Below are 17,979 nucleotides of genomic sequence, written 5' to 3'. Positions count from 1 at the left end.
CTCCTCAGCATGACGAGACCTGAGCGGTACCAGCCTGGGGCGATCCAGCCAACAAGCCAAACAGGAAGGGAAGTGCTGTGGGACATGACCGTGGCCGTTCTCCCTGAGTCTTTTAGAGCCGAGGGGGGCTGGAGATGTCCCTGCCACCCCTCTGTAGCATGACTCCTGATACCTTCTAAAACCAAGGGTATTTCTCTTATGTGGCTCCATTTGACTTTACATTTAGTATCTGGGTTTATTCTCCAAGCCAGAAACTGGAATTTAAATTGTCCCCTCTGTTCCTGTAGAAATGAGTGTTAATCTCAAACCAGCCTTTGGGTGCTGCTGGGGCGGTGTATGGGGCTGAACTTCAGCGGCTGTAGGAGTTACAGCTGTGAGCTGTATAACAGGGAAACGTTCCTGTGGTGTTTGGCTTGGTTTCTGGTTGGCTTCGTCCATCTTCTGTTCTGGAAGAGCAGCACATGGCTGAGAAGCAGCAAGTTAGAAGTGTGCATCAACCTCTGGGGGCCTCCCGCTCTCTCTGATGGAGAGAGAGGGCTTTGGGTTTTGCCCTTTGGGATCCATGCTGGTATTAGGGCTGAGGGAGGGAACTTGCCTTGATTCTGCCCTTTGTATATGGCAGCTTTTGTGGTCTGAGGTTGGGGTTGAAAGGCAGCAAGACAGATGATTTGTTCCATTCCTCTCAGCCATGGCTTGCTGCTTCAGGCAGGGCTAGGTGCTGGTGAGAAGGCACCTCAGTTAGGATGGTGGTACGGGCACTGGAGACTGGAATCGCCACTGGCTGTTCAGGTGCAGGTAAATGGGTGTTGCAGGAGGTATCTGGAGAGTCTGACACCCTGTATCTGCAGGGATGGGGAAAGGTGCCCAAGTGCTGATACTCGCCAACCCTTGCAGAAATGCCCAGCCCATAGGGCTGAGAGCCTCCGCAGAAGGGCTCAGGCACGCGCTTTGCCCCCCTGGACAGACTGGGAAAGCAAAGTGGGTACAGTGAGAGATTGCTCAGGTTTCTAGAGTGCTGGAGGAGCTTCCTTTCTCTGTCCTGCTGTCCTCTCTTGGGGTGTGTGGCTGTGGGGAGCACCCAGAAAATTGCCATTAGAGCCTGGCGGCAGGTAAGCACAGGCCCTTGGGCTGCCAAGTATCCAGAGTTGCCTGCTAGCTGGATCAGAAGGGCCCTCTTTCATGCCCTCTGAAGCTTCTCTTGATTTATTCTCCGTCCATCAGTTGCCATTCAGAGATCTCCCATTAATTCTTTCTCTTTGCATCTTTCCCTTCATTTCCCGTTTTCTTCATTGTTTCTTTTTGTTTTCTCTTTTATTGACAACTTCAGAATAGACTGTCTGTTCTGACAGTGGCAGGTTTCTCAAGTGATCAGGTGGTGGGTGCAGCAGAGTGGGAAATAAGGGAGAAGAGACCATAGGGACTAGGGGGAAATGTCACACATTCAGGATTAAAGCATTCAATTTTAGTTCAAATTCTGCTGCTAAGAATTTGATGGTTGACTTCAGTACTCTAGTAGCCATGGTTACAACTTTGTATCTGAAGAAACAAAATACCATCATTCAGGTGATACTCGGGTACTAGAAGGGAGTGATTTTGTTGTTGTAGTTGTGCAGGGACCCCCAGGTCTGGGGGTAACTGTATGCTGAGCTTAGCAGGGCAACTGGATTATGAGGAAATGGCTGGTGAGCCAGGGGATGTGAACTTAACTCTGAAAATGCCCTTCCTTTGCTCAAAGGGGGCATTGCTGGCACCTGGAGAGAGACCCTTGGGTGAAGCTGAATCCTGTAACATTCCAGCTCTTTGCTGCCTGAAACACAGACTAGTTGTAGGTCCTATAGTATGTGTTGAAGCATGTTTTGGTACTGGTGTAACTTGGGGTCTTGCAGGTGTTATCCACAGAGATGTGAAGGGAGGAACGCCAGATTTAAATGAGGTGGTGGTTATTTATAGCTAGCTCTGGATTGCTTGCTAGCTGTCAGCAGCACAGATTTGGCTGTTTACTGTACCTTTAGAAAGGCAGCATGCCCTTCTTGTGTTAAGTGGACACTGCCCCTTAAAAGCCCTTGCAAAGCAGTAATGCCCTGTGCTAAAACTAGTAACTTCTACTGTGTAACAAAGAGCATCCTGGTAGAAGCTCTAAAGTGTTGAAGATGTGCTGAAAACTTTGAGTGTGGTAGGCTTGAATTGGATTAATCTTGGCCATGTTTTAGTAACTCCAGTTTCTGTGGACTTTCTGTTCTTTCGTAGTAGAGCCACTGAGAATACACTTAAGCCAGCATAGATGGTATCAGTGGAAATTAATACTTCCTTGTAAACCTCAGCAGGCCTGTATTGGGTCTGGTGCTACAGGTTAGCTGGGGCAGACCTAAATACTGGGTACATCTGCTCACACCGAGGAAGTTAATGTTGTAGGGGAGGTGAGCGAGTTGAACTAGTCTAAGTGGAACAGTCTGTCTGAATCCCTGAAACTAAGAGGCATCAGTTCTGCCAAAGCAAGATGCAGGTGACAGACCTTTGGAAGTCTCCTTGGCTCCTGCTCTGGTTTCCTGCAGCTGGAATAAGGAAAACACGAAGGGGGAGGGAACCATGGTGGGTAGGGGAATGCCTGAGACAAAGGGAAATGGGGCACAGTGAGCCTGTGGGAAGAGAGGCAGTGGCTCACTGTGGCAAGCAGCTTTGTCTTAAAATTCAAAGCTTTCCTTTAACGAAGAGATCACTTGATCCCTGGGGAGTTCCATCCATTCATCTTGCTTTTAACAGCTCACCGTTTCACTAGCCCAGCTGCTTCTACCTCATTCCCCTTGGCCACTTCCATTTGCTTGGAGACTCTCCTGATACTTGGCAGTGCACAGGCCCCATAGCAATGCTCACCTGGTTCAATAAACTAATGCAATGAACCAAAATCTCACTTCTCATTTTGCCTTGTGTTTTCTCTCTTTTTCCCTTTTCCTTCCTTCTTTCTTCCTCCTTCCTGCTCTTTCTCTGCTTTGCTTTCTTCTTCCTCGTTGCTTCCTCCCACCCTGCCCCTGCCATGCAGAACGGGTCTCTTCACGCCTGACCTCGCTTTTGAAGCCATAGTGAAAAAGCAGGTGCAGAAGTTGAAGGAGCCGAGTCTGAAGTGTGTGGATATGGTAGTGAGTGAGCTCACATCCACCATCAGAAAGTGTAGCGAAAAGGTAAAGAAACAAAAAATGCAAAGAAAGGTCAATGCCCACCCCCTTCCCACACACTTCCACGCTGTTCCTCCACACATGCCCCAGGAACTCCAGCAAACCTAGCGAAAGAAAATGGATATAAAAACACATCTAAAGGAGAGCAGCAACCTGCAGGTATAAGAGCCTTTTAAAAGTAAATCAAGAGCAGCGGGCACTAGCTGTTGGGCTTTTTACCTGAAAGGCGAGCTGGGATCCAGTGGATTACTCTAGCATACCCTTTTCTTCTCTCTGGCTCAGTGGCATCAAACCCTTTGCAGGCCCTGTTTTGCTGTGCCACTGCCTGTGCATTGTGAACTTTGATTTTATTTTTTTTTTAATGCGACCCCCCCTTAAAAAAAATCCAGTTACCCTAGAAAAAGATAAAAAGACCTCATATGCCCCCACAGCATGAGTAGTCAGCAGGTTTCATGTTGTCTGCAGAGCTATGTTGAGCAGTAGCATATACAAAACAACAGTTGATTTAAAAGTTTGAGGTGCAGGATGTTCTGCAAGAGATACTGAGTCAACAGAAGATTACTGTCCCAAAAGACTTGGGGAAAAGCTTTTCCAAGCATTACACCCTCTGCATCATTCTCCTGCTGATCTCTTGCTCCATGGACTGTGCTCAGTGGGAGGTAGCGTGGATACTTGCATGCTGTGAACCACAGGAGCTGAAGCCTTAGGCTAGCAGAGGGCAGCAGCAGCTGGGGAGGGAAGCTGCCCCCAGTGATGTGGAGGGTGTCAAATACTGCCCAGAGGCTGGGGCAGGAGCGAGTTTGTTTCCCGGGATGGTTTTCTCCAGGAGGGGGCACCCCATGCCTCCTTAAAAAAAAAACAAAACAAAACCCAACAACAAAACCAAAACAAACAAAAAAACCCCAAAACCAAAAAAAGGCAGATGTGGCAATTAGTGTTAAACTTACCAGTGAGGGGCCAGGCATATGTCTGTGACACAACAGAAGTATGTTCTGGAAACTGAGTTGGAAAAGGCTGTTTCATGGGTTATTTTAGGACTTGAAAACGACAATTCCCTTCTTCCAGAGTTGCAGCCAGACTCATCAATGTATACCCGTAAATTGAGAGGGAAGAAAGATAGGAATTGATGTGAGTTCAGAGTGAAGGCAGGAGCTGAGCTTGTAGGGTCTGGTTGTACTTAGGCACACAGAGCTCACTGCCACCTCTGTTAAGGAGACATCTTTGACATGCCCCAAGCTCTGCCTGGTCTATTTCTTGCAGAGTTCTGCTGTTGCCAAATTGTGGAGGCAGAGTAACTCCTTTCCAGCCTGCTTCTCTTGTGGGTTTTTCATTCTGATGGTTTTGACTGCTTACCCTGTCTTCTGTATCTAGGCAGAGATGTCTGCTCTGGGTTGGGAGGGAGAAGGATTATGAAAACTCCAAGGGTGTGGAATTCCAGTTTCCCTATTGGACCATGTCATTAGAGTGGCTGGATACCCACTTGCTTTGCAGATTTTAATCTGTGATATGGTGGAGGACCCTGTGCGGTGGTTCCACGGTGATGCAACCAAGATAGGTCTGTAGGGAAGGTGATAGTAGCAGTGACATTATAGGAGACCAATGGCTGTGGTAAAAGCTGGAGAGGCCAGGGAGAGAGATAAGAGATGCAAAATAGCTGCCTGAATGAAAATATAATACTAATAGTAGTAGTACTGGAAAATAAAAGGAAGGCTTTAGTAATATTTAAAGTCCAATGTCTACATGCAGTAAGAAGGTTAATCTTGCCTGTATCTCCCTCTGAAAGAGTAGAAGGTAACTGCCATAGATATCCAATTTTAGGATAGCAGCCAGCCTGAGGTGGGTTTTGATGGTATAAGGTAGTAACTTATACAGAGAGGCATAACTTAACTTACAATATTTATCTTGCATGTTATAGCCCTTAAACTGCTTGATGTGGACAAGAGCATGTGCTATTAGGGGAGGCATTTGGGAAAGGCTGCTTCAGGACTGATGCTAATTGTAAGGTCATACCAAGCTTGCTGTGTTGTGAATTGATGCTGTCTTTCAGAAGACAAAAACCCAAGCTTTTAAACTCAGGAGAAGCCTGCAAGGCTTCTTGAAAGGAACAGTGCTTGGGCTAACACCTCTTGAATTAGCTTAACAGTCCTGTAGCCTTGGTTTGTTGCTGTCCTGAACTATTGTGTGTTATTGTTTGTGTGCTGTCACAATTATTTCATTTCACCACAAATGGTGAAGAAATCTTTGTATGTGCAGTTGCTAAAGCTGCATAGATGGAATAATATGAGAGTGTCAATAAAGAACATAGAAGGTGGCAAACCCATCTGTTGTCTGCAGAAGTACAGCTTTCCTGTACAAAAAGATTTGCAGTTGATTATTTCTTGACCATTAGACAAAGCTGAGGGCTGAAGAGAAGTTAGCTGCTGTTCTTTGACTGGCCTGATCCTGACCTCCTTCCAGTTGGTTAGATGGAGAGCAGCTCCAAAATCAACAGGAAGCTGGTGAAAGTGTATAAGCCCTTTTTACATTTAAGAGGGTAACGTTCTAGTTAATGTTTTCACAAAAGCAGGAACCTTCTGTGCCAGTCTGCACTGCAGCATCTCACAAGTGCAGGAAGGGCTTGCAAGTCAGCAACCCTTCAGCTAAAGGTTGATCTTTGTGCTGGCAAGGACTCCTGGAATCTGCAGTGGGGAACTATGGAGTGTTGGGGCAAATTGGCTTTCAAAGAGGGCTGTAAACTTGTATTTTGATTAAACAGGTAAATGCAGCTAAAACAGGATTGAAAGACCCCTTGAGCTGGGCTGTGATCACAGACTGACAGACTTAACCCCTCAAAGGGTCGCCTGCTCTCCTGTCTTTCAGAGTCATGGCATTTCTGGGTGCTGTTTGTACTGCTGGGGATAACTCCTTGCCCCTCTATGCCCTATTGCATGTTCCCTGGTGGTATGACATCCTGTGGCTTGTCTGTGTCCTCTTTCCTTGGCTACCCTCGCTTCTCCTGTGCATGCTTGGGATTGGAAGCTTCTGCATGGGGACTGATGCTGTCAATTTATTTTTGCACATGAACGTTGCTAGATGACCTGGGTTCTGAATAAACCACAACTTGTTTTACACTTTGTATGCATTTGTACTGATGGGTATGGTGGGGGGTGGCAGGGGTGGGGGGTTTGGTGTGGGGGCTTTTGTTTGACTGTTGTTGGGTTTTTTTGTGGTGGTTTTTTTTTGGTTTTTTTTTTTATTATTATTATTATTATTTGAAGCAAAGAAGCTGAGGCTTGCTTAGAGATTTTCCAACTTTCTGGTTTTGTTTGACATAACTTGCCCATCAATCCTCTGCCAACCCCCCAAAGGAAATGGGAAGCTTTGCCTGTGTGTCTCTGAAGCAACCAGCTGTCTGAACTATAAAGATCATGGAGAATACCCAGTTTGTGCATTCAAGACAAGATGGTGGTGGGGAACACTGGTTTCACTTGCTTTTTCCTGCCTTTGTAGGGTCATTGGTGTTCAAAACAAACCACATGTGAAAACAGGCAGTGCCAAAACTAGCCCTCAATTCCAGTTCCAGGTGATTGCAACTTGCTTGACTGCAAGTGTGCTGAAAGATTTGAGACTATTTGTAGTGAGAAGTTAAATATTGTTGCTGATTAGCATGGAATCTAATGGAGGCTTCCAGTAGTGATGCTGCACACTTTGAGACAGCTCCTTCTAGCATGTTATAATTGCTTATGTATACAGAACAAAAGGCCAAACCAGTTTAAGAAGCTTTTGTAAACTGGAGGAACAAAACAAATGTAGTACAGATCATAGGCAAATGAGATTTATATCCCCTCAAGAGCATGTGTAAAAACATATAAAAGATTGATATCAGGAAATGCTGTTTGATATTGTAGTCAAATTGGAGGTAATATTAAAAAAAGGGGGGGGATGGGAATTGTTTCACAAAGTATAGGTGAAGTGTGGAAGAGAGAGCTAGATCCTGGGTCTGTAGGGTTAATTTCATTTGACTGTGCTGGGCCTGATCTGAGAAGCACACAGTTACTAGAGACTTAAGAATCCTGGCAAGTACATAGGTGCTGTGTGAAACTGTGCAGCTTTGGTGCTGATTTTGGAAGTGTTTCTCATGTATGATTTCTGTAGATATTCTTCTTTTGAACCACAGCTAGTAAAGGCCTTCTGCTTTTCTGGGCAGGAAAAGATTCCCTCAGTAATGTGGCAGAAAGTGTGGTGTAGGTGTGATGTGAGTATAGACCTGGGCCATGTAATCCTGCCCCGGCGCAGAGCGGGTAGAAGCAGCTGGATGCCCAGAGCACAGTGTTTCTTGAAGACATGTACCCTTGAGTTGGTCACATCCTCTGTCTCTGCCTGCAGATGTTGATGGAGACGACCAGATGTTTCCACTTAGTGCCTCAACAAATGGGGATTGAAATCCACTTCCCAGGGAGAATTCCCATAGGATTTAGCTGGTTGTAGCAACAGGCCATTCACCTACTTAGCCTACTAGAATGAGATGCTGAACATCTAGAGAAATTTTTCACAAAGAAAAACTCCCAACAAGCAACATGTTTACATCTGGGGTTTGTCAAGAGCCTCATTCTAGGAAGAATGTGTTAGGTTTGGAGCAGGTCTCTGGTGAGGCAGAAAGGTTGCTGCAAGAGTGAAAAAGGCTTTTCTCTGAAGCCCAAGGCAAGAGGGAATAAACTTTGCCCCCAACAGACCTCCAGGAACTTGGAAAAATCTGTCTGCAAGTCCAGCTTTCTAGAACTTCCCTTGAAAATATCTGATTGCAGGGTGTATATATGCATGCATGCGTGTGGGGGGCTGCTCCCCCCCTTTATACCTCCTTTTCCCATGTGCACGTGTTTTCTCTGTCCTGCAGCTCAGCCAGTACCCTCATCTGCGTGAGGAGATGGAGAGGATTGTTACTACTCACATCCGTGAGAGAGAAGGCAGGACCAAAGATCAGGTAGGGGTCAGGAGCGTGTGTAAGAGGGGAGACTGGGTGGGATGGGGGACACCTTTGGAGGGACAGCCTAAGCTAGAGGGGCCAAGGGGTGTCTGGCTGCAGAGGACTGATCAGATGAACAACGTGCAGGGCTTTGTCTGCCCCTGGCCACTAGCAGTGTCAATTACTAACATCTGTCTTGCTCTGTCTGTGCCTCTGTTGGCAGGTCATGCTTCTAATAGACATCGAGCTGGCTTACATGAACACAAACCATGAGGATTTCATTGGCTTTGCCAAGTAAGCACCCACATCCTGTCTGCATGTGTTCTCCTGTGGCTCTGTCCTATAGCTGCTCCAGTAGATGGGTTGCAAAGGCCCTGGTGCAAATGCTGTCTTCTCAAAGGATAGTTCAGCTCTGTGTTGCTTTTCAGTGGCTCTGTATTGTGAGGCGGGGGAGGAAGGGTGTGTAGAAGGGGGAGTTAGAGTATTAGGGTTGTGTTGGGGGATGGAAAAAGCAGAAACTGTGGAACGTTAGTGACCTATGTGTGGTTCAGGTGGGAGTGAGAAGATGAGTTGACCAGGCTGAAGGAGCAGATGGAAACGGGTTGGGTTATCCAGACTTGGAAGGCAGCAGTGAGGGGCATGAGCTCTCTGTAGCAGCATCTGATGGGAGCAGGATTCAGGTGATCAAGAAAAGCCTGAGGCCTTTTGAATGTCTCTGCTGTTGTTTGCAGTGCTCAGCAGAGGAGCAGCCAGATGAGCAAGAAGAAGGCAGCTGGCAACCAGGTAGGCCGAGTTCCATCTCCTTCACTGCTGCAAGAAGGATGTTTGCTACCTGGATGCTACCAGGTGGACAAGTGTTGGTCTAGATGCAGCAGTGCTCTAAGTTTGGTGTTTTTTTTTTTTTTGTTTACTCCTCAAACTCTGTTTATACTTGGAGGATAGTGTTTTAGGCTTGCTGTAGTCAGGAAGAACTGAGCATGTAGCAGCAATGGAGGGAAAGTGTTGGAGAGGGAAACAAGTGCTTGAAAATCAAGATCTGGTCTTGTTTTTCCTGGTAGAAACCTCTGCTGATGTTGTGTAAGTTCCTGTTTGTTCAGCCCCTTCGCTAGCTGTGCTCACTCTTCTGCTGAGGTGAAGGGTGCAGAACACTGGGTCTGAACTGTTACAGTAGGGAATTGCCTTTTCTAGTTATCTTTCCCATCAGTGGTATCTACTTTCTGGAAACGGATTTCAAGAGAGTTTGTGGACTCTCTTCTTGAAGACTTCACTGGGAATACTTAAACCTCTGTACAGGGTGACAAAGGGTGATTATAGCTATGGTTGCGCTGGGTATGTATGAATGCACCCATGGGAGAAGGCAGCGGTGGAGGGGAGGAGTACCCTTGTTCCTTCAGGAACTGTAAGGAACATACATACAATGAAAAAAGGATCTAATGACACTTACACCCAGACTTGCTGGGGATGTGACAAGGCTGTCTAGGCTAGAAGATCTTGTAGAAACAAAGCCTTACAAGCAGCTTCATAGAGAATGGAAGCAAAGGCTTTTGCTTAGTCTGTTTAAAGACATTCACTCCTGACCTTCCTCTTTGTAACGTGTTTGACTGCCTTTCCCTGCACGCAGACATGCAGACTGTTCCAGTACTGATGGCAGGCAGGTAGATCAGCAAGTTGGGCTGGCCATCCATCCATTTCATGGGATATTGGAGCAGCTGTAGGGAACCCCATCCTCTGAAGGATACCTTACAGAAGTCCTGAGCATAAAGGAGTACAAAGGGCAAACTCTGGATCTACCTGTAAAGCGCTTTGGCTTTCCCATTAGCAGACTTTATTTCGGGATGGGGGTTGCTTTTGTTAACACCTGGGGTAAAAGATTTGGTACCAGCTTCCAATTTCTTCTATTTTTGAGCCTCTCTTCTCCTGCTCCAGCTTTCCTAGTAACAATCTCTCCTCTCTTTGCTCCTCTCCTGCTCTGCTGCTGTTGCTATGGTTCCCCTTTGCAGGATGAGATCCTGGTGAGTAGAAGGCCACTCAGCAGGGTGTGCTAATGAACATTAATGTTGCATCTGGGAAGGCAAGGACAGTGCATAAACAAATTCCCTCTGCTGCTGAATGGGGAGAGGAGGGCAGCTGGCACTAGACACAGGTGAAGCAGAAGTTAGGTGAAAAGGTGGTGTGTTGAGGAAAAATTCAGAAATGCTGGTACATCTTGTGGGTGGGTGGAGATGAAAAGCAGTGCTCCAAGGATGTGTGGTTCTGTTTCGCTGCCCCCTCCTGCCCACGGAGAGAATAGGGCTATCTTCAGCTTAACAGTAGGTACCAGGTGAAGATCCAGTGCTCCTACATTTACCTTTATAGGGTAAACTGCCAATTAAAATGATTGTGTACCTCTGTGGTAGGCTGCTCACACAGTACAACTTGCTAATATGCAGTGCAGTCACATGGTTTTTCAATGCCAGGTCGTTTTCAGCAAGCATATCCATACAAGCTATACACACATGCATGCAGATGTTTTTGGGTGTTAACAGTGCAGTAATACCTAAAAAAGCTAATGCATTTAGGATGACGCATACTTACATTGGATTATTGCATGTGTGAGGCTCTAAACCAGCACTTGGTGAGTTGGAGTTCCCTCGAGAGTAACAACCTGGCTTCTTTACAGACTAAACTTAAAGGAACATGGTTTGCCCTAAATTAATATGTCTACTCAAATACCTGGGTGTGCTGAAGTCCAGATGCACCATTTTGTTCTGTTATACTTAGTGTCTCCTTTCACTAAACACAGTTCTTCCTGGGTTGCTTGCCAGTCTTCTCTTGAACTGGTTCCCCCCATCCCTAAGCTGAGTGAAGCACTCCACCTGTGTGGTGTGCTGAAAGGTGTGCTGTTGTCCTGGTTTACTCTAGGCATGGCCTTTTCTGGGTGTGTTGCTGTGATCTGGTGCTTGTAGGTTGTGCCAGTGTCTGAGCCACTCTCGATGCAGTCCTGTATCTCTTTCCTCTTGGCAGAGGGTATAATGCACAGCACTGCCAGGTTCCTTCCTGCGCCCTTTTTATACTATTCCTGGCCCTTTTGAGGCAAAGACCTTCACTGGCCAGTTGAGTGGGGGGCTCTTCTGGCAGCAGCAGAGAGCATGGTGTTCCTTGTCTTTCCATACTACTCTGTGTGTAGGGATACCCTCTGATCTTTCCTCTGTCGCCTAAGGCCAGGTTTTTAGGGCCCTTGTTAATGCACGCTGCTTCCACCCCCTTAGGTCATCCGAAAGGGCTGGCTCACCATCAACAACATTGGGATTATGAAGGGTGGCTCCAAGGAGTATTGGTTTGTCCTGACAGCAGAGAACCTCTCCTGGTACAAGGATGACGAGGTGAGTAGCTCAGCTCTGTGACTAGAGTCTTGGGCATCTGATGATATAAGACCTTCAGTTCACCGGGTGTTACAGATGAACCTTCTGAGCGCTGTCTGCAGCTGGTGACACAAGCTGAAACTACCCTTGATCTGGGCTTCCTGTGGCATCAGCACTGCTGAGCATTTATGAATTGATGTGAGTGTGGCTTTACTGATGTACAAGGAGTAACGTCTATGCTTGAAGCCCTGGCTCAGCAGAAGTTTGACAAACACTTGAATGAATTTGACCTTTATTTGTCTTGCTGTGGCGGTTGCAATCAAGGGTGTGATGGGTTAGTTCCAAGATTTGGACTTTTGGATGTTTGTGGGGTGGCCACGATGAGTTTCCTTAAGGAGTGTGGCAGAGGTTTTCGTGCATCTCTCCTGGTTGCAAGAAAAAAAGCTATTTCCTTTCTGAGCACAGCAACAGGAGCTGTGGACCTGAAGCTGCAGCTCAGGTGCTGGTTCCTTCTAACTTCAAGTAAACTTCTCCAGGATTCAGTTATTAAGCCTGCAAAGCAGGAATGTATTTTGGTTTGCTTTTTTTAGATGTTTTTACATTGAACATGCCAGTTACCTTATTATTTGTAAAATTGTTTGACTTGTGAATGGCTAGAGTACTCCTGGTCAAAAGTGTAGTGGTGTGTGGAGCATCACTGATAGGAGCATGGACTTAATCTGTAGAGTTGCTTGAAAAATCTTGAGTATTAGGAATTCTAGCAGCGTGCCGTGGTGTGTCTCAGCTTCAGTGGGCCACAATCTAAGTGGACAGAACTGTCCCAGCTGCAATTATCATTGTCAACAGTGTGTTGCTTCCTGTGCAAGACAAAGGTAGATAACTGCCTTTGCTGATTACTTTGAAAAGGGAAAGAATAGGTGAATGGCTTTGGTAAGAACGTGATCCAAAGGGTTAGCCCCACTTGGTGTGCTGGGGGATGAAAAATGCCTGGTGTGATGTAGTGATGCATTGTGAGTTGATGAGGGTTTCTGACTGCAAATAAACTGCTTAGCCTCTTACTGGGGTGTGTGTCCTTCAGGTCCTATGCCTGGGAGCTGCAACTAGGCCTGGCTTCTTGTCTAGTTCATATCACTGGGCTTGTTTTATTCTCGGCAGGTGGAAATGATGACAAATATGGTGATGAATCAGCCTCTAAATATCACTTTCTGCATGGAGACTGCTGCTGTGCTGCTATGGATGAGCAGGCAGCAATTTTCTAATTAAAGAACCAGGCACTGAAATGTCTTTCGCTAAACCAGTGTGTCTCTGCTGTAAGACCCCCTGCCCTTTGTGTTCAGAGTTGCTTGGGGAGGCTTCACTTTCCTCTGGGTTGCATATGCAGGTCAAGTGGTTATAAACATAAGTCGTTTAATCAAAGCCAGCTGCTACATTTGTATTAGAGATGATCAGAACTCCCTGTTCTTCCCCGGGGAGTGGGAGGGAGGGCTGCAGTGGGGATGTATAAACTGTTGATAGATTCCAGTTGCCTGGGATGGGGGTTGGACCTGCCTTCTCTCCTGAGGGAGGGCAGCCTTGGGTGTCAATAGCAAAAGGAGGTCTGCACCATTTCGCTTTTGGACAGTAAAGGAAGAGCTGCCTAATGAAAACTGTTCCCTGCCAGCCTTGGTCCCTTAAACATGGAGAGCTGGCACTGATGAGGTCTGAGCTGCCTCTGAGAAAGGAGCCTTTGTCTTCTGCTGAGTGGGAGCAGGGGGGAAAGGGAAGCATGCCTTTTTTTGCTTCCTCTCCAAGTTCAGTTCCTTGATCACTGGCTGTTGTGAGGGAGAAGGGAAGCAGTGTCCACCTGAACTCCACAGTTGAGTCAGGCTAGTGCATTTGAGGGGTCACTTGGAGAGCATGGGGATTCCTATCCCACACCTCAGTCCTGCATGGAGCTGGCTCCATCCTGAAGAGCTGTCTGCAGTGCATGGTCCTCTGTCAGGCAGGGTTATCTTCACATGCCTGTCCCAGAGCTCTCCTTTGCCATCGGTTCAGAAGGACTGGTATCCTTTACAGCTCATGAAATGTTCTCGTGCGCTTTTTTAAGGCTGTACACCATGATCTTACTTCACTTAAGCTCTGAGGGAAGGGGGAGGCTTTGTCTGCCCCACCCTGCACTTCTGTGGGCTCCCTTGTCCCGGTTCCCCTGCCCTCTGGCCGCTTTCCGGGGGAAGGAGGAGGGAGTTGAACCAGTCTTGTACAGATGGAGGAGCTGGTGGCAGAGCTCTGGGTGACAATGGGGGAAGGAGCAGGGTGAGGAGGTGTGCGGTGGGGTGAGGGTGAAGGCTAGGCTAGCAGCTCTGGAGCTGGGAGGAGTTGGGGGCACAGCATCTTCCTGCCCTGTTTTGCAAGCCAGGACCCAGAGTCTCTGGAATGAAGACATCTGGACCCCATTAGTGAAATACCAGTCTTTCCACAGTGCTGGCTTGTTTTTCCTCTGCCTCTGAAAGGAACTGAAACTTAAAATGTCTTAAAGGGCCCAGCATTACACATTAGTAGGGCTGTATGGCTGTTGATGCTCTGGAGGGGTCTGAAGGAGTGTGCTGGGGAATGGGAGGGGAAGGAGGGAGCAGGCCAGGCAGGGTGGAAAGCTGGCTCCCCACTCCGCCTTGCTGCCAAGAGCGTGTGTGTGCCCGAGCTCTCTGTTTTTCTTCCTGTCTCCTTTCAGTGAGTCAAACACTGGCCCCATGGAGAGCGGCCCCACAGAAAGCTGCCTCCCAAGACCTGGAGACCCTCCTGCACCTCCCGAGACCTGTGGGACTGTGCTGCTGGCCAGCAGTGGGGAGGAGCCTCCTCTGGCTGCTGGAAACGTAGAACGAGGTTTCCCTGCTCAGGGAGGCCACAGTGTCCCCAGGGCTGGAGCAGCAGCACAGCACACTGGCTAACTGCTCAGCAAGCACCACAGTGGATGTGAAGCCAGAACTTAATTTGAATAGTCCTCCAGCCTGAATCCTTTATGAAATGCACAGTACCCACTTCTCTCCAGGGTTTTCCCACCTGCTGGAAGAGAGGGTCTGTGAGCTGGGTGAGAGCTACTGGTGATGGGGACCTTGTAGACAAGATGCAATGAGTACTGTGCTCGGGGTGGTTGCTATTAGTAAAGCATATTGCCTGCTGGAGGGGACCCCTGTGTCCTCTGCTTTGCAAAGGTGAATTTCTGCTGGAGTGGCTGTGACTGTGTGCTACTGCGTGCCAGACTGTTTGCACAGTTGGGTGGATGGATGTATCTGCGGTTTCCTTTGGGAATTTGTGTAAATGTGCAATACAGATGGGGCCTTCTGTCCTTACTCAGGTAAATTACGTACTAGAAATTTGGGGCATGTAAGAACAGGGGACTGCGTGAGAAGAATATGGCCTTATTTGCTTGTGTGAAAAGTATTCATGTGCTGTGTGCAATGTCAGTCCTGGGGGGGGGGGGGGTGGAAATGCAGAGTTTTAGGAACTTTCAGGTGCATGGCGGATGCCTGATACTCTTTTAGGAACTTTCAGGTGCCTGGGGGATGCCTCATACTCTTTATGCATCATGTCAATTCCTGCTGTATCATTTGTGCTTGAGCTCTTTCTGTCTTTACACCTTCTCTTTTGCTTGAAGAACAAACGTACTCTCTCTTCTTGGGAAGATGTGACCTCATTGACAGTACTAGATAGCTGCTTATTCTGTACCTGTCAATGTCTTGTTCCCAATTCTAGTTCAAAAAACCCCCCGTTAATCAATACTGAGATTGTTCTCCCACTGCACCCACATGCACTCCCTGGTGTTCTCTACACTGCGCCCCGCCCCAACAGTCCATGTCCTTGAAGCCCAGCTCAGCTGGTAGAAATCCTTTTGTCTTTGCTCTGATGCTCACGACTCATCAGAAACTGACTGTGATGGGTCTGGCTGCAGCCAGGTTTTTGTGTCCGGCTTCTTTAAAGACCACACAAGCAGGTCTGCTCTGAGGTTCTTCCTCTCCTGCTTTCACACTGCCCTCAGGTGCTCTCTGGAACATGTTCTGTCTCTTTACAGCCTCTGTGGAGCTCTTTTATTCATTCAGTTGTGTTTTTTCACAAGCACATGTTTTCTCATGGATATCTTACTCGGTCTTAACCAGTCCTCATTTATGCTTTTACTCACTAATTCCCTTATTTCTTTTCCAGACAAACATCAAAGTAAACACAACTTCCAGAGCATCTAAACCTCCAACTTTCAATCCTTTGCAGGTTTTTCTTTATACTAATGAACAACATTTTTTACTATATGAAATCCCCTTTCTCCAGTCACCTTTCTGTGCTTGGTCTTGCTTTCTGAGGTAGCAAAGCACAGTGTGGTTATGAATCTGCCAGGCCCATTTGTCTATCTCTGCATTTCATGGCAAAGTTTAGCATGTGAGACTCAAGCCATCCTGAACGCAGCTACCCCTGGGGCAAGTGCATGGAGCTGAAAGAAAAGAAGGGGTAAAAGAGACGGAGGAGGGATAAGAGGGTTGTGAGTAGGCTGGTGAACAGGCGGGTAAGAGTCATCATCAAGCATGGCTCCAAAGGCTGAGGGATGAGTGAACTTTGCATGCAGCTGTCCCTGCAGCCCACCCTCTCCAAGCATCCCCCTCTGCCGTGCAGGTGTTGCCGTCCCCGTGCAGCACTGGCAGTGTGTGGTGTATCCCAGCACAGCCTAACCAATGTGCAGACTACTGTACAATCTCGTAGTCCTGAACAGGTAGTCTGAACACTGGGCAGACGGAGTGGAGCCTCTGCGATCTGCTCTCCGGTTATCAGCAGCTCATTAGTCCTTTCCCCTCCCTGCTTTTGGGATGGGGCTTTGGGGGCAGAGATGGGGTGAAAGGAAGTCCAAGTCCTGATTGAAAAAGCATCCTCTTCTGGCAGCTGGGAAGAAGAAATGTTGCTGCCTGCATGTTTCCAATTTGGAGCAAGCTTCCGAGCTCCTTCCTTTTCCAGTGCCGGTGTCAAGCTGGTACCTGGTTTCCACCTGGGGTATGCTGCACCTTTTTAGAAAGAGGAAAAAAAATTAATTACTGCTGTTTGAGGAGGAAATGCTGTGAAGTGTTGGCTGTCACCCAGGTGTGCAGAACTTGTTGCTTCATTCAGCTCCTCTTCTTCCCTGTGGAGCTGTGTGGGCGGATTCCCAGGCCCCAGGCACCCTCATCTCCTTCTGTCCTGTAGATCAGCCCTTTGCCTGGGGTCCGGAGCAAAGCTCAAACAGGACCAGCCTTTGCTTCCAAGTCCTCAAAAGGGTCCTTTGACCCGCCTTGGCCAGTTGCCTTTGCAGCTCACCTCTGGCTACTGCAGGAGCAATCCACATCCCCTCTTTTTCTCCCCCCTACAATGTCTGGCATTGCTGAGTCTCCCTCCCTCTTCTGGCTTTTGCTCCCTCCCTTCTTGCTTCCCTTCTGTCCTTCTGCCTCAATTGACGTGGCAGTGCAGCTAACCAGACCGGAGGAGGAGCTTGCTGGCTGCTGGGGGGGGGCAGGAAGCGAGCCGGCCGCGGGTGGGGGTGCGGGGGGGAAAGGAGGGCTCCCTGCCCCGCTTGGAAACTTAGGAATGCTGTCGCTCTCTGTGGCGCTTGGCTCCCACGTAACGATTCCAGATGTTAGCCCTAGCCGTGTGGTTTGCTCGCTCTCTCCCTGGTGCTGCAGGGATAAAGAGGGCTCTGTGTGTGCGCGTCTGCCTTCCAGGATCCCCCTCTCTTGTGTGCATGCTGGTGGATGGCTAAGATTTGTGGCCAAAAATGTGAACACCCAGAACTCCCACTTCAGCTCTAACCGTGCGCTGGGGAAGGGTAACCCAGCCCTCTCCTCCTCCCGGAGGTGTGCAATGCTTTGCATGTGTGTTGCACTTTACCTCATCAAAGCAAGTCCAATACTGGGGACTGTCCGTCCCTGCCCTGGCACAGGGACAGGAGTAGGAAGAAATGCCTGCTTGTCCTTTGCAAAGGCTGGTGGACATCACTGTGACCTTAGAGAGGTCACGGCAGTGGAGTTTTGGCCACTGTAACCTCTCTTAAGATACTCAGTTTCCAGCTGTGCTTTCTTGTATACTCTCTGATGGGTTCCTAGGATTGCATTTAGCTGTATGTTTAAATCTGCATGTTATTTCAGCTGCTGCAAATAAAAACCTTTATTTTTGTGCAGGTGAGTTGATTGCCATGGCTGTGCTGATTAAGCCGACAGTAATGGTTGTGATCAATCACGTGAGTCCAGGCCTAGTGTCTACAGAGCTTTTGAACTAAATCAGCTTAAAATCTTAGGGTGTGTGTCTAAGTTAAACCAACGCAGCCTTCTGATGTAAACAAGCCATTACAGCTGCTTTGCAGCTTGGAGCAGTGATCAGTGTCTGGTAAACTACACTTTTTTGAGGGTAAAAGTTAAGTGATGCAGGTGGGCTTGAGATGTATGTAGGTTGTGGGATGACTAGGGCTTGCTGGAAGAATCGTAGGTCAGAAATTCAGCTCTTCTAAATGTGCATTTTCTTTGCAAAGGCAAGAAGCAGAAAG

The 17,979-nt window shown here is 47.9% G+C and overlaps 1 protein-coding gene across 18 annotated transcripts in view; it reads left to right on the top strand.

Moving 5' to 3' along the window:
• DNM1 (dynamin 1) overlaps positions 1-17,979 on the top strand; it is a 68,714-nt gene that overhangs the window by 32,648 nt on the left and 18,087 nt on the right. For 12 of the 18 annotated variants that reach the window (XR_008733906.1, XR_008733907.1, XR_008733908.1 and 9 more), the window contains exons 11-15: positions 8,044-8,130; positions 8,336-8,406; positions 8,844-8,895; positions 10,113-10,124; positions 11,361-11,474. Coding sequence is in view for 13 of the 18 variants with exons in the window: in XM_055720958.1 (XP_055576933.1) it covers positions 8,044-8,130; positions 8,336-8,406; positions 8,844-8,895; positions 10,113-10,124; positions 11,361-11,474 (336 nt within the window). In the remaining 5 variants the exon portion in view is untranslated. Of the gene's footprint in view, positions 1-3,037; positions 3,177-8,043; positions 8,131-8,335; positions 8,407-8,843; positions 8,896-10,112; positions 10,125-11,360; positions 11,475-17,979 lie in introns of all 18 variants that reach the window. The other 6 variants (XM_055720956.1, XM_055720952.1, XM_055720961.1 and 3 more) reach the window with 3 other exon arrangements.

This window comes from Falco cherrug, chromosome 9 (assembly GCF_023634085.1).
Source record: "Falco cherrug isolate bFalChe1 chromosome 9, bFalChe1.pri, whole genome shotgun sequence".
Lineage (NCBI taxonomy): Eukaryota > Metazoa > Chordata > Aves > Falconiformes > Falconidae > Falco > Falco cherrug.
This window is presented reverse-complemented; position numbering and strand designations above follow the sequence as displayed.